Source organism: Palaemon carinicauda, chromosome 38 (genome assembly GCF_036898095.1).
Source record: "Palaemon carinicauda isolate YSFRI2023 chromosome 38, ASM3689809v2, whole genome shotgun sequence".
In the NCBI taxonomy this organism is placed as follows: domain Eukaryota; kingdom Metazoa; phylum Arthropoda; class Malacostraca; order Decapoda; family Palaemonidae; genus Palaemon; species Palaemon carinicauda.
The window spans coordinates 30,819,285-30,834,794 of NC_090762.1; the positions used below are offsets into that span (position 1 = coordinate 30,819,285).

The window sequence follows — 15,510 nt, forward strand, 5'->3', positions numbered from 1 at the left end:
CTTTTCCTCCACGAGTCAAGACCCCATCGTCAACAAACTCCTATGTGAAAGGATCCGCAAGAGGTGTCCCTTTTGGGCCGATGTCCACACCACGTTGGAGAAGTTTGGACAAGGGGTAAGACCACAGGTCTTCATGTGCACGCTGGATCTAAAGGACGCATATTTCCAGGCCCAAACCATCCATCTTTAAGGAAGTATCGGAGATTGTCTAGACAACAAGAAATACCAGTTCAGGGCACTGTGCTTCGGTCTTTCCTCAGCACCCATCCTGGGCTCACAGGATCGGCATCCGTCTCTTCCGTTTTCTGGACGACTGACTGACCCTAGCAGACTCGGTGGCAACCTTGCGTTATCACCAAAAATTCTGAAGTTTTTTTACCCAGATCTGGTGATCATGGTAAACCTTTGGTAGTCTTCCCTACTTCCCTCTCAGAAGACTGATATACTGTATCTGGACCCCAGTCTCCACAAAAACCTTCTCATCAAAGACAGGATAACGAGGCTTACAAAGGTCACAAGACCCTCTCTCAAGACGAGAACAACTCCCAGCCCAGAGTAGTCTAAGTCTCCTCGGACACCTACCATCCCTGGCCCATCTAGTTTCCAACGGCCGCCTCAGGATTCGTTCTCCAGTGGCGACTTGAGTCTGATTGGAATCAGGCCTACGATTCCCCGGACATTCTGATATCCATGGGACCAGAAGATTAGTTGGACCTCAAGGGATGGACGGCAGTCGAGAGTCTCCGAAGGGCAGTAATGTTCTCACCCCTCCCCTTCCCCCCAGACTTGGTGCTGTGCTTAGACACATCAAAAGAAGGGAGGTGGGACCATTGTGCTGCAGAGAGTACCTTTCCGGTCCTTCAGCAGCCTCATCAGTTCCTGATAGGCCATTCAGTGGTGTGATGAGTGACAATATCACATAGTGACTCACATCAACAAGCAAGAAGGAACTTGCTCGCAGCCTCTTCCCATCTAACAGTAAAAATACTAAGATGGGCTGAAGTCCGCTCGGTACCTATGTCAGCCCGCTTCATTCCAGACTAGCAGAATGTGCTCGCTGACAATTTGTGCACAGCATCTCAGACAAGGTTACCAAATGGTCTTATGATCACCTTGTAGCCTACAAAGTCTTGACTTTATGGGATTCTCCAACTGTGGATCTGTTCCCAACACCCCTGAACCTCAGGCTTCCACTGCTTCCCAGTCCTAGACCCCAAGGCTCTCTGGCAAGAGGCATGCCAACAACGGTGGGTACAACAATGACGTTTGTTTGGTCTGATGAGAAGGGTACTTAACAAGGTTAGAACATCGGCCAGCCTCTTAAGGTCTGTCATAGCTCTGCTATGGCATTACGCAGAATGGTTTCCGAACCTTCTGCAGCTTCTGACGGAGCGTCCAAGAGAACCCTCTCCACGTCACAGACAACCACACTTCGACATCTACCACAAGCTGCAGTTTTGCTATGATTGTACGCCTGGCGACTACTCAGCACCTCCTCTCTCAGAGAGGATTATTGCAGTAACTTGCAAAGAGGTTTTCTAGATATCTGAGGAATTCCTCAGCATCAGTCTACCAGGCAAAGTATATCGTCTTCTGTGCTTGGTGTCATGGGAAAGCATATTTCTCCACACGATACCTCTATTCCAGCAATAGCGGAATCCTTGAGTATTTGCAGGAGGAAAAGACCCCCTTTTCAGTTTCGGCAGGTAAAGACGATCACTCAACCCTGAGCCTCGCCCTCAAACTGAAAGGAAGGGACATCCCTTCATCGCTAGATCTTTCCTAACTCATGCGGACTTACAAACTTGCCTTTCCCCATTCGGAATTGAGACCTCCCTTTCGGAACATGGTTCATCTAAGGAGACCTCCCAACGGTCCACTTCACTAGGCAACAAAGTTTCACCTGTCTTAGAAGACTGTTCCTTTACACTTTGACAGCGGCCACAAGTCAAGGAACTTAATGGTCTCTTTCGACGTTCAGTTTCGTTCCTGAGTTTGTTGCCATGACACAGTCTCCAGAGGACACAGATCTTAGACAACATATCTCCACTCGGTAACTGACGATCCAGATCATCTGTTATTGTACCCGGAGTGAGGTTTGAGGCTCTACCTTAAGAGAACGGCAACAGCCCACCTGGGTACCTTCTCTTGTCATCAGCACTGGGAGAGACAAGAGAAGGATCACCAAAACACCATCTCTGCTGGATTCACAGAGTCATCAATTATGCTCTAAATCTAGATCTTCCTCCAACACGTCAACCCACGATGTTAGGGGCCCCTGGCCCTTCAAAGCAGACTACTCTGTGACACAGGTTCTACAAGCAAGGGTGTGAATGCTCCAGGTGACTTTCACAACCTTTCTCCTTCAACATGTGACCCACAGAAACTCAATACGATCTCTTCAGTCCTGTGATGGTTGCACAACAGCTGGTTGTATACCTCAAGCTCCTTATTGGACAAGTAGCAGAAGGTTGAGGGCATTGTTACCTAGCTTTAGTCTGCATGAATGAAAAGGAATGATTGTCTCTTTTTCTTTTTTTATGTGCTTCCCTCTTATGGGGAAAGCAACAGCCTGTGTCCTCTGCACAAGCTGACCTCAACCACTGCAGGCAAACCATGCTCCCTTGTGTACTTAGTATTGTGTCATTACTATTGTGTTCCCATACCGTGGTGGGGTGATATTGGGAAAATCTTGGTCCATCAGTTTTTCTTACAAATTCTCGGAATAACATTCACCTTGACAGTTACACTGCTTATCTCAACACAGCTTGCGTAGGCCACAGACCTTGCGCGTAGAAGGATTTAGCGAGGTGTAGGGCTCCTTATATTTAATGCCAACATATTCAATACAAGGAGTCCCCGGGTAAAGCCAAAAAGCCAGATTGGCAGGGACGTCCACACTCCTAATGGGTGAGTCACCCCTAATAAATAGCGTAGGTTGGTATTGCAGTTACGGAAGAAATTAAAAATTTGTAGATAATTTGTATTTTTCCTAATGATACATACTTTTAGCTATTTATACAAACTCACCTGCCGACCCTATCTCCCTTTAAGTCCTACCTTTAAGCAAAGTGAGCTAAATCACAGGTGTGTGAGTAGGAGTGGTAGCAAGCTAACCCCCGCTAGCTAGCGGGATGGGTAGTTAAACCCTCGCTAAAATTTTAATGGCTCGTCCTTCCAGTTTCACCAAAAGTAATACCCCTAATAGATAACTAATGGTTTGTATCATTATGAAAAATCCAAATTATCTACGGATTTGTCAGTTTTCATAGCTATACAAACCTGAGTCATTTACCAAAAGGTCCTGTCTTTGTTATCAGAATTTGAAATAATATATACAGCTTTTATATATGGATAAGGTATTCCTTCTTCCGAAAATTTCAAAACGATTGGATGATTTGTATAAATTTTATAGATGATAAATCAAAAGAAAAAAAAAAAAAACGATTAAACTTGATTATAGTACTTTATTTCTAAAGCTATTGCAATGAAACTGACATAGAAAGAAAGTATATAATAAGGAACCATTTTTTCGATAATAGGGAATAAAAAATTATCTGAATATTTTAATTTTTAATCCATAAAAACTCTACTCCTTAGCCCCAAATTTCATTTATCACAAATATATTTCCTAGAAAAAATTAGTTTTTCTTTTAATATGGTATATTTATTTTTAAAATTTGCTTTAAAATAAGAAAGTTATAATCATTTGAATGGGAAAAAGGTGAAACTGAGAAATATACCTTTAAAGGTAAACTTTTTTTTTTTTTTTTTTTTTACTCACGGGAGGTAACATAAGGCACTTGTATGAAGTGTATGAAAGGAGTAAAATACATAACTGAATGTTAATTCACATTGTGAATTACCTTAAAACATGATAAAACTGTGAATAAAGGGTAAAATATGGAGTGCTAAACACAATGAATATATATCAACGAGAGAGCATGGACTGAACTTTGAGTCAACTTGGCATTGCTGTGAAGGGCCTAAGGTAGTCTACATCACTGAAAGACTTATGATAAATCAATTAATTACGATTTATAGAAAAATTAAGTGAATAATAACGAAAATAGCTAACGGAAAGGACAAAGATCAAATCTACGGGCCATACTGCCCTGACCTCAAAGAAACGATGGGGGGGGGTTGTTTTTTAATTTGTCATATCTCCGTTGTTTCGTAACATTTTGCCGTACAACTTGTCACCATGATAGAAAGGATGCCAGAGATGACTTTTGGCGAATTTACTCATTTTTGTTGACTTGATAAATGTTTGTCAAAAAATTTGGAAGTCGCCTCTCTTAATCAGAAGAGTGATGTGAATAGACGTTTCAGGCAAGCATATGCCGTCATGCTCACTACCTGCTACCTTTTTTTTTCCTGGCCGTAAGAAACAAAACCAGAATTATAATAACCCTATTAAATGGCTCAGGTTTGAATAGCTAGGAAAATTACAAATTATATAAAATTTGTAGTGTTTCATTCAATTTAGTATTATTCCTAAAATGTAGTTTAGATTTATTTTTTATATTTATCTTTGAATTTGGTCTTTTACTAATGTACAGTTTGTACTGTATTTTATATATTCGTTGATCTTTGATGATCTAATTTGGTACAGAATCCTTATAAAAAGAATAGCTTGTACAGTATTATACAGTGTATACCCTTTACCTAAATCTTCTTCCAAGAAACAGTGAATTAAAGACAAAGAAATCAAATGGGTCTTCGATACAATTTTTTAATTTGCTTTTCATTAGTGTAGGAAATATAAGAAACCATGTTGTTTAATCCAGAAGGTTAAATCTCCAGCTTGATTATTTATTCTTGCTCAATGGTGTCATATTAGTTTTAGTCCCACGAGCTTCTAGTGCAGTAATGGGTACTTTATGTACAGCAGTACAAAATATCCATTACTATATTGTATTTTTTTGTTTGCCTCACTGCGGATTTTTTCTGTTGTTTACTCTTTTCTCAATTTGTTATTACAGTACTGTATGATTATTATTAATGTAATGAACGTGCTTTTGCAACATCATTTGAAAGATATGTTCTGAAATCCTCTTTACTTCTAAAGGAATAAATACTAGTCAGACAATGGTAGAACAGAAGATCTGGAGCATATGATTTTAATGTCATTATTGCTTTAAATATATGAAGCCTTTAGTGAATAGTGTAATTCTGGAACAAAACATTATTATGTGTTGCTGAGAATTAGGCTTGGTCAAAATTTGAACCTGGAATCATTTAATACTGTACTAAGAATCATCAAGTACTTCACAGTGTTCTTTTGAATTATTTAGTTTTGAAGCACATTTTATAGTGTGATTAAGTATATTAGTGTGTGTAGAATTTTTATTGGTATAGTATACTGTTAAGACTAAATCTTAGAACTTTTTTATATCTTCCAGTTTTGTGTTCATTTCATGTTTGATAGAAAATTAAATTTTCCTTGTGGTAAAACTTTCATTCTTCCTTAGGTTCCATCAGCAGTACAAGAAAAGAAACCACAAGAAGAATGTTTCGATTCTGGTAAGTTTACTTTCTTATTGTTTTGACAATAAATACAAACCCTTTAGCTCTTTATTAGGGTAGGGAATATACTTTTGGCAAAGCTGGAATACTAGCCATAAGACTTTTATTGAGGTGTAACTACCCCACCGCTGGGGTGTTAGTACCGGCTACCCTGCTCACCTGTGTTCTATCGTCACTTTTACTTTTGGCTCGGGAGAGAGTGGACTTCCAACAATCTCTACCGCCCATCTTGTTTTTGACTGGCCTTTGAATAATTTGTTCTTTAAGATTTTGTTTATTTTTACGTGTGAGTGTTGCTGTTTTGGAGATGGCTTGGTGCTTGATTCTCTTTGAAGGCGGAGAAGTTTTTTCTTATGATTTCTTCCCCTTTGATGCTGGACAACACTTAGGCTGCAGAGCTCCCCTACTTCCCCTAGTGTGATGACTTGGTCCTTTTCCGTGTGGATGCTCCTTCACCGTATGAAGTAGATGTTGCTCTCACCCGTGAGTTCAACGGTGGGAAGGTCGCTTGCGGCCGAACCAGAGCTCTACTTAGGTCTTGCTCCTCTACCCTGACAACGATGCACTCCCTTGGGCTGTGATGGCAACTGTCATCTCCTGTTCATGATCATTGTGCTGACGACTGTTCTCCCCCATTCTTAGCTTGCTCAGCCAGTGAAGGAAGGGCATTGTCTGAAGCTTGTTCCTGCTGCTCATAGTGGACACCTTTCCTGTACGCAGGTTCAGTCCTCCCGGAGTAGTCTTTGCCACGAGGGATTAAGAGAAGATTATGGACTGATCCATTCCTTTCTCTAATCCCTCGGAGTGTGGCTCGTCGTAGCTTGAAGATGTTGCTAGCCCCCTGAGAGTTTGACGCTGTCTGCCTTTACTCCTAGGTGTCTCGTCCCCCCCCCAGCAGATTCGGCTTGTCTAGTAGTTTCGCCTCACCTTGTCTTCTTGTTTCGCTCTGTCCTGTTACAGCTCGCAATCGCCCATTAGCCTGTGATTTCCTGTCAGCTTGCGATCTCCCGTCTTCCCCCGTCAGCCTGGGATCCTCGTCAGCTTGTGATCGCCTGTCAGTCCACAATCACCCGTCAGCGCCCTTCCAGGTTTCTGGAGTTTCAGCACCTGAGGATTCCTTTTCTCGTGATCACTTTTCTGTTCTCTACCGCACTTCAGGACTAATGACGAGGCAGCACAGACCAGCTCGTGACCAGGTTCATGTTCATGACCAGTTTCCAGCTCCCAACCGAGTTTCCAACACGCCATTGCAGGTCTGTTCGTGATTACTCCTAGAATAACGACCCCTATTTTGTGTAGCAGTGCTGCCCAGCTCACGTCTTTCCCTTCCGAGGTAAAGTTGCCCTCCGACTTTGACGATCAGCAATCTTCCCGTTTGTGAATAGAAACACCGACAACCAGCGACGAGTCTTGGAGGCGTAGATTCTTGGGATGATCATTACCGATTTCGTTTGACAGAGCTTCTCTGGCGAGGATCGTAGAGGGCTATCGGTTGTGACCCTCACTGCAAGTAAGTGTAATGCTCTTCCCAGCAAGAGACTCCTCCTTTACTCATCTTTCACAACAGCGCACGAGTGCTATTGCTTCCAACGATTTCTTTTCGAGTCTCCTCTTCTAGACAACACATGCTAGACTCTGTCCAGAGTAAGAACTAGTGCTAGCACTCATGTCCATGGTATCACATAGGTGTGCGCTACTTCAATGTGCTCTTGTCGAAGGCTGCACACAAAACTTCATCATTCGTTTTCTTCAACCAACACAATCTGGTATCACTAGGAGTACTTCTAGATGTCAGACTAATAAAGTCTTCTTTCTGCAAGCAAATTAGAAAGACTGAAGAAGACAGTAGCCCCTTCTTTATACAAGATTTGCTGCCATCTCATTGGTTATTCAGTCTGAGAAGGACACCTGTTCTCCATGGAGCACAAGGTGACCAATGGGGAAGCAGGAGATCTCAACCTCCTCGGGGGGTATTTGGATGTTCCACCTTACCTCCCCTGGATTCGTTGCTCTTCTAAGAAACATCAAGAAAGGGTGGGGCCACACGTGGCTTCACAAGAGCTCCGGACTCTGGTCCCATTGCTAACATCATTACCTTATGAACCACCTGGAATGCAGGCAGTTTTTTACCCTCCAATAGTTCCCTTGAGGAAGTCCACGATGATGAACGACTATACCACCATAGTGGCTTGTATTCAAACAATCAGGGAGGTACCTGTTCACAGCACCTATGCCATCAAGTTGGGGAAATGCTAAGGCGGAAGAAGACTCCCCAGCGCCCCTGCAACTCGGCTCTACCCAGACAAGTAGATGTTTTGGTGGGTAATCTGAGTATTAATTTAGATAGTTGGCTCCGAGTTGTTTGTGGGTCTTTAAGTGCCCAGCATAGTTCCAACTCTTGGGTTTCACCGACAGTAGACTTGTCCGCCATGTCTCTGATTATTATTATTATTATTATTACTTGCTAATCTAAAAAAACCCTAGTTGGAAAAACTGGATGCTATAAGCCCAGGGGCTCCAACAGGGAAAATAGTCCAGTGAGGAAAGGAAACAAGAAAAAATAAAATTTCCAAGAAGAGTAACATTAAAATAAATATCTCCTTTATAAACTATAAAAACTTTAACAAAACAAGAGGAAGAGAAACAAAACAGAACAGTGTGCCAGAGTGTACCCTCAAGCAAGAGAGCTCTAACCCAAGACAGTGGAAGCCCATGGTACAGAAGCTATGGGACTACCCAAAACCAGAGAACAATGGTTTGATTTTGGAGTACAGTATCCTTGTCCTAGAAGAGCTGCTGACCATAGCTAAAGAGTCTCTTCTACACTTAACAAGAGGAAAGTGGTCACTGAACAATTACAGTCCAGTAACCCCTTGAGTGAAGAACAATTATTTGGTAATCTGAGTGTTGTCAGGTGTACGAGGACAGAGGCGATTAAGTAAAGAATAGGCCAGACTATTCACTGTGTGTGTGTGTGTGTGTGTGTGTAAGCAAAGGGAAAATGAACCGTAACCAGAGAGATCCAATGCAGTACTGTCTGGCCAGTCAAAATACCCCATAACTCTCTATCAGTAGTATTTCAACAGGTGGCTGATTAACAAGCCTTCGAGGGAGGTACTCGGCTAGGGGCCTTCCGACAACAGCGGGCAGTTTAGATGTCGCGTTTCCCACATCCCCTCAAGTCGACCTATTAAAAAGATCGCTCAACAAAGAAAGATATCCAGGCTGGTCAATGACCATCACCTTTGCTCCTAAGTGACACCTGGCAGAATGGTTTCTGAATCTTCTACATCTGTTCTCAGAGGTACCAAGGGACCATTCTCCATTTCACAATCTTCGAAGACAACCATGCTGAAGAGGGGATAGAGTTTTTTGTGCAACATGTTCTGAAGAACTGTCCAGTTACCCCTGGGAATAATCAGCCAAAATCTACCAGGCATAGCAGCTAGTGGAAGGGTATTTCCCCTCTTGACGCCTCTACTCCAGTGATAGCATAGTCTCTTCGACTTCGGGGACGAATCTCCTCTCTGTCTCTACGGTCAAAAGCTACCACTCAGCTTAGAGCCTAGCTTTTGACGAAAAAGGGATTTCCTCTGCGTGGGAGTTGTCAGTCCTCATGTGGAGTCTTTGTAACGTACCTGTCCTCAGCTGGAGGTTGGACCGCCTACGTGGAACTTCGTCAGTTGATTGCGATCTCAGAAAGGAGCACCCTTGGTGCCGAGGTGTCAGACATCAGTTCTTCACCTGACACTTGGGACGATATTCCTTCTAGCCCTGACATCGGCCTGAAAAATTAATGAACGATTCACCCATTCTCACAACATTGACGTCTCCCATTCCGGGGTCGGGGATAGGTAATACTTGACATCGTTCCTGAGTGTGTCTCTAGACCTTAAAATCTTGCAGCAACGGAGCCCACTTTTGAGCCCTTCCGAATTAGGAGTATTTGTAGTGTAACTAATGAGCCAGATCAACTGCTACTTGGTCCAGTGAGGAGCTTGAGATGCTACCTTAAGAAAATTGCAGGAGCTCTCCCGTAAGTGGTAGCACTCTTTGTCAGCTCATAGAAGATCAAGAAAAGAATCACCAAGAACACGATCTCGGCATGGATTTGCAAGGTCATAGACTAAGCATTGAATCCTGATCCTTCCCCTCAGACGAGGAGACCTAGAGTTCATGATGTTAGTGACATGAACACGTCCCTAACGTTCAAGAACTACTACTCTGTGACGCAGGTCCTACATGTGAGTGTGTAGAAGCGTCCAACAGCCTTCATCGCCCGCTACCTGCAAGACATCTTGCGTGACCCACAGGAATATGGAGATGTTCTCCGCTGGTACTGTGGTGGCTACACAACAAATGGTTTAAACACCTCAGGCTCCTTGATGGACAAGTAGCAGATAGTGGAGGGCAGAGCTTTTTAGGATTATGTCTGGGATAAATGAAAAGAAGGACTGGCTCTTCTTTTTTTCATCTTCCCCTCTCTTGGGGAACAGCACCTACGGTACTCTGCGAGCTGGCCTCCTCTGTCTGCAGGTACTGTAAAACTATTTCCTTTGTGTAACCTGGTATAGAAATATGGAATTGTTGCATTCCCATACACTAGCGAGGTGGGATTGGGTAATGTGGTTCAAAGATATCTACTTTTCTGAGAATTCTTACCTAGACTATTCACACTGTTGATATCGCACAATCTCAGAGATTGCTCAGACCGCTGAAGTGTGCTATTGCACGTAGGTTTTAGCGAGGGATCAGTGTTTTTCCCCTTATATGCGCATAGCACAAAGGTTGGAAAACCTCAGGTCGAAAGCCAGCCAATGGGTTAGGACTTGAACCCACCTTGAGGGTGATTCTTTGCTAATAAAGGGCGAAAGGGTTTATATTTAGTGATGGAACAAATGACAAATTTGAAGTAATTTGTATTTTTCCTAACGACACAAACCTTCAGCTCTTTATATAAATTTTGGCCACCATTTTCCTATCCCCCGGTAAGTCCTGCCTGCAAACAAAAGTGACGATAAAACACGCGTGTGTGTGTGTGTGAGCAGGGTACCCGGTATTTGCACCCTACTCCTTGCTAATCAGCGGTGAGGGTAGTTACAACTTGCTAAGTCTTATGGCTAGTGTTCCAGCTTTGCTGAAAGTATATTCCCTAACAAAGAGCTCAAAGTTTGTATTGTTAGGAAAAATACAAATACTTTAAATTTGGCATTTTTTGCAGTACAACAATGTTGTAAATATGTGGTGCTCAGAATTTTTTTGATAAATGCTGTATGTTAATGATATATTTTCAGTTTTGATTTTATCTTGTTTGCTGTTAATATTCAGAGTTAGTGAAGTAAGAATGGTTTTCACAGAGCCTCCAAACACTGAACCTAAGACCACTCGTAAGCGTAAGGGCACATTTGATGTTGAGGAAAGTTCTGAAAATGTTAGCCCTAATGGGAGGAAAAGTGGTAAACATCGACGCACAGGAACGTATGAAGTTACTGAAGAGGATAAGGTAGAAGATCCCATTCCTGCGGCAAAACGTCGTAGAACATCCACATTTGAAGTTAATCCATCTGATGGATCTAATGATTCTGCTTCTAAAAGTGTCAGTAAAGACAAAGTACGGACAGACACCTATGAGGTTACTGAAGAGGACAAGATGGAAGATCTCACCCCAGCAGGAAAGCGTCGTAAAACGGCCCCACTTGAGGCTAATTCAACTGGTGAATCCAATGATGATTCTTCAAAAGAAGCCAGTGATGATAAGGTAAGACAAAGAATCTTCTATTTGTTTAAGCTCTTTTTCATAAGAATAGAATTTTAATAATAGAATTATCTAAATAAATACCTGGTAGTCATTATGCTTCCACCGTCAAAGCTACCAATTTAATGACCTTTAAGAATCTTCATATAATCCGAGTTATCATAGGAGTATTTCTAAAATTTCTCCAGACATCACCAGAAGTGGAGAGGAGGAAGGAAATTCAATGACTAAGAGGTAAATATTTAGAATTCTGTTTATTCAAATAAATAAAATTCTTAATTCTGTTAGCCATTATGTTGATTCCCACACTTACAGTGGAGGTGGGTATATGTTGGAGAGAGATAAACCACCTAAATAAGTACCTACTAAACACCATGCAGTTTTATGAATAGAACTTACTTGGCCGATATATATATATAGCTTAGTCTCTGACGTCCGGCAGAATTTTTCAAAACTCGCGGCAACCGCCGTGTGGTGGTTGTGCGGTTAGGTGGTTAACAATCCTTACAGGGTGGTACTTGGAATAAATCACGTTTTCTGTTCCTCAGATCATCTCTGCCGGTTGGACTGACATTATCGTTGGTCCGCCATTGGAGTTTTTCGCTTCGCTTTCCCTGTGTTGCTATACCTGACTTATTTTTGGTGTACATTGACTTTGGGTTTTGGCAATCCCTTTTGTGTTTATTCTGTTACTACACTGTATTTGTTTGTTTAATATGAGTGAGAAACTTCATTTTCGTGTGTGTGTAAATGAGGAATGCAAGGTGAGGTTACCGAAAGTTTAGGTAGACCCTCACACTTTGTTTGGGTTGCAGGGGTTTTGATTGTGCACTTGATAAAAGGTGCAAAGAATGTGAGGTTTTGAGCGAGAAAGAATGGTTTGATATGAAGCGCTGTGTGCACAAGTTGGAGCTAGATAAAGCCAGGAGGGCTTCGAGATCTAAATCTAAATCTGCTAGTGAGCGTAGTTTAGATATTTCTATTGATCCATTAATTAATTCCTCTGTGGAAGTTGAACCTTCCCCTGAGGTGGTAACTCTGCCCCTTCTACAGGAACGGTATCTGCGGTTGACCCTCGGTATGCCATAATGGTGGCTGAGTTGAAGGCTATTAAAGACCAACTTTCAGCCTTAAAAGGTAAGTTTGAGAGTGGGATTAGTGCTAGTGAAAGTGCAGTGGAGGTGGCGACTGATCGAACCTGTAATTACCCAATGTGTAGACCTCTACCAAGCTCCCAGGACCAAGGGAGAAGGTACGTCGACGGCCGTAAGGGAGTGAGAGGTACGTATCCTCAATCAGCCGTCGCCTTAGACAGTCTTGTTGCATTTTCTCAGGCTGCTCTTGAACGCCACGGAAAAGGCGTGTTGGAAGTGATGGTGTCCTCCCCGAGCCCCTCTCCCAGACGCAAATGGCAGTATGAGGCTTCAAGACCGACCAAGAGGAGGTGGAACCTAACTGACCAGACCCGTTCTCGCTCTCCCTTTTCAAGTAGCCCTCCGAGGATGACCTGAACGCCATTCCAGTGAAAAGACCAAAGCCTAGAGACGAAAGTCAAGAGAGACCGTAGAGAGATCCTTCTCCTACAACCAGCGCTACTCGACAGCCATCGCCTTCAGAACCACAGGATCCAGAAGCAGTCGCTAAGTCATTTATGACTTATGCAAAAGCAGCTGTTTTCTTTGGTACAAGCTTTTAGCCGCCCTTCCCCCCAGTCGGACAGATGTAAGGACGACTCTTTACCTGTTAAGAAATCGGCCTCTAAGAGGGAACGGAGTTCCTCTCCCAGGGAACCTCGGTGCGATTTGTCTAAGGCGCGGTACTGCGCTTCTTCCTCATCGACACGCCTCCAGAACGCTTGCGATTCTCGACATCAGGACGCTTCTATCTCTTGTTCGCGGCGCCAGGACGTTTCCAGCCTGCTTCTCCAGGACGCTTCCGCTTCTCGTCGCCAGGACGATTCCAGCCTGCTTCTCCAGGACGCTTCCGCTTCTCGTCGCCTGGACGATTGGAGCTCTCGGCGCCAGGACACTTCCAGCGCGCGCCGCCAGGACGCACGCGTCTCTCGGTGTCAGGACGTATTCAGCCCTCTCCTACAGGACGCATCCTACGATTTGCCTCTTTCAGATGCAGGGGAACCTTCAGCCCGAAGAGAGACTGAAGTAGAAGTGGGACAAGTTCTTGAGGATTTCTCAGAGGATGAAGACAAACCTGCGAACGCGGCTGGGCATTATAAGGTTCTCTCTCGCTCCCTCCTTGAGCTTTATGGGGAGGAGTTTCAACCTGCTGCCCCTCGTTCTCCTCAATTGCAGTATAGCAGGAAGAAGGCCAAAAAGCAGTTGGCTTTCATCAAAATGAAGCTCTCCATCTCTGCTAGGAAGGCTCTCACTAAAGTTGATGAATGGATGAAGGAGCGTAGGCAAGCGGTTAAGACCACCTTCTCTTTTCCACCATCTCGACTTGCTTCTAAGGCGGGCATGTGGTACGAGACTGGAGAACCTCTGGGCTGGGAGTTCCTGCCTCATCCCAGGGGGACTTTTCTGGTATTGTTGACTGCTAGAAGGCATGCCCTTGACTCGGCGAAGGTTATGTGGTCTATGTCTGAGCTTGACCACCTCGTCAAGGGGGTTTTCCGAGCCTTCGAAGTCTTCAGTTTTTTGGACTGGTCTCTAGGTACTCTGGCCAGAAAAACCGAACAACTGGAGGAAACAGAAGACCTTACTAGTATCATGGCATGCATGGACAAAGCACTTAGGGATGGATCAAATGAGTTGGCTTCCCTTTTTTTCGGCAGGAGTTTTGAAGAAGAGGGCCCTGATATGTTCTTTTGCTTCCAGATCAGTGACGGTTGCGCAGAAGTCTGAGCTCCTTTAAGCCCCTCTCTCAGAACATCTCTTTCCTGAGTCCCTTGTTAGGGACATTACCTTTTCGCTTGCGCAAAAGGCTACTCAAAACCTCCTGTCACGCTCTGCTAGAAAGCCTTTGCCAGTCATCCCTTCGTCTCTGAAGAGAGAGAAGAAGAAATTTAACAGCCCTTTCGAGGTAGAGCTCCTTCGAGAACAGACTTTAGGGGAAGAAGGCAGGAGACGGGCGGACGAACGAATAGAGGTTCGTTTAGATCCCGCTCCAGGAAATGAAGTTCCAGTCCTCCAGACAGCGGAAGAGGGGCGGACGCCTGGTCCCTCTCGGTCATCAAGGAGGGATACAAGATCCCCCCATTTGAAGAAGCCTCCGCTTTCAAATACTTCTGTAGCCTTAGTGGCTCAGTACTCAGTACTCGGATGCCGTGAAACAAAGAGCCCTACTGGACCTGTTGGACCAGATGCTGGAGAAGGGAGCGATAGAACCAGTTCTTGAACTATCCTCCCCAGGTTTCTACAATCATCTATTTGTGGTACCCAAGAACTCGGGTGGATGGAGACCCGTTCTGGATGTCAGCTCTCTGAACGTCTTTGTGGAAAAGACAAAATTTACCATGGAGATGACTCAGTCGGTGCTGGCAGCAGTACTTCCAGGGGACTGGATGGTGTCTCTGGATTTACAGGACGCTTATTTTCACATCCTCAACCATCTGACTTCAAGGAAGTACCTGAGATTCATGATCCAGGGCAAATGCTTCCAGTTCAAGGCCCTTTGCTTCGGCCTCAGCTCTGCTCGTCAAGTCTTCACCAGACTAATGGCGAACGTGGCAGGATGGCTTCATCAAGAGGGGATAAGAGTATCTCTTTATTTAGACGACTGGTTGATAAGATCACGGTCGAAAGAGAAATGTCTGGAAGACCTACACAAGACTTTCATGATTGCTCAAGAACTGGGTCTCATCATCAACAGGGAGAAATCTCAGACCGAGCCGAGTCAGACTATTCTTTATTCGGGGATCGTTCTGGACTCGGTTCGTTTTCAGGCTTCTCCCTCCCAAGAGAGACAGACCAGGTGCCTCGAGAAGGTTTGAGAATTCTTAAAGAGACAGAAGTGCTTAGCGAGGGATTGGATGAGTTTGCTGGGAACCCTCTCCTCGCTCAAACTGTTTGTTTCTTTGGGAAGACCACCTCAGACCTCTTCAACGCTTCCTATAAAGGTGTGGAACAGGAGGATCCAGGAAGATTCCTTTTCCTTCCCCATTCCAGCAGAAATCAAGGATCATTGATTTGGTGGCTGGATCCAGCTTTGTTAGGAGAAGGAATCTCCCTGTACAGGAAGAACCCAGACCTAGTGTTGCTCTCAGACGC

The 15,510-nt window shown here is 44.0% G+C and overlaps 1 protein-coding gene across 2 annotated transcripts in view; it reads left to right on the forward strand.

Moving 5' to 3' along the window:
• Positions 1-15,510, forward strand: part of LOC137630520 (microtubule-associated protein futsch-like) — a 143,881-nt gene that overhangs the window by 25,512 nt on the left and 102,859 nt on the right. For both annotated transcript variants that reach the window (XM_068362035.1, XM_068362034.1), the window contains exons 3-4: positions 5,475-5,526; positions 10,887-11,287. In XM_068362035.1, coding sequence (XP_068218136.1) covers positions 5,475-5,526; positions 10,887-11,287 — 453 coding nt within the window. The remainder of the gene's footprint in view (positions 1-5,474; positions 5,527-10,886; positions 11,288-15,510) is intronic.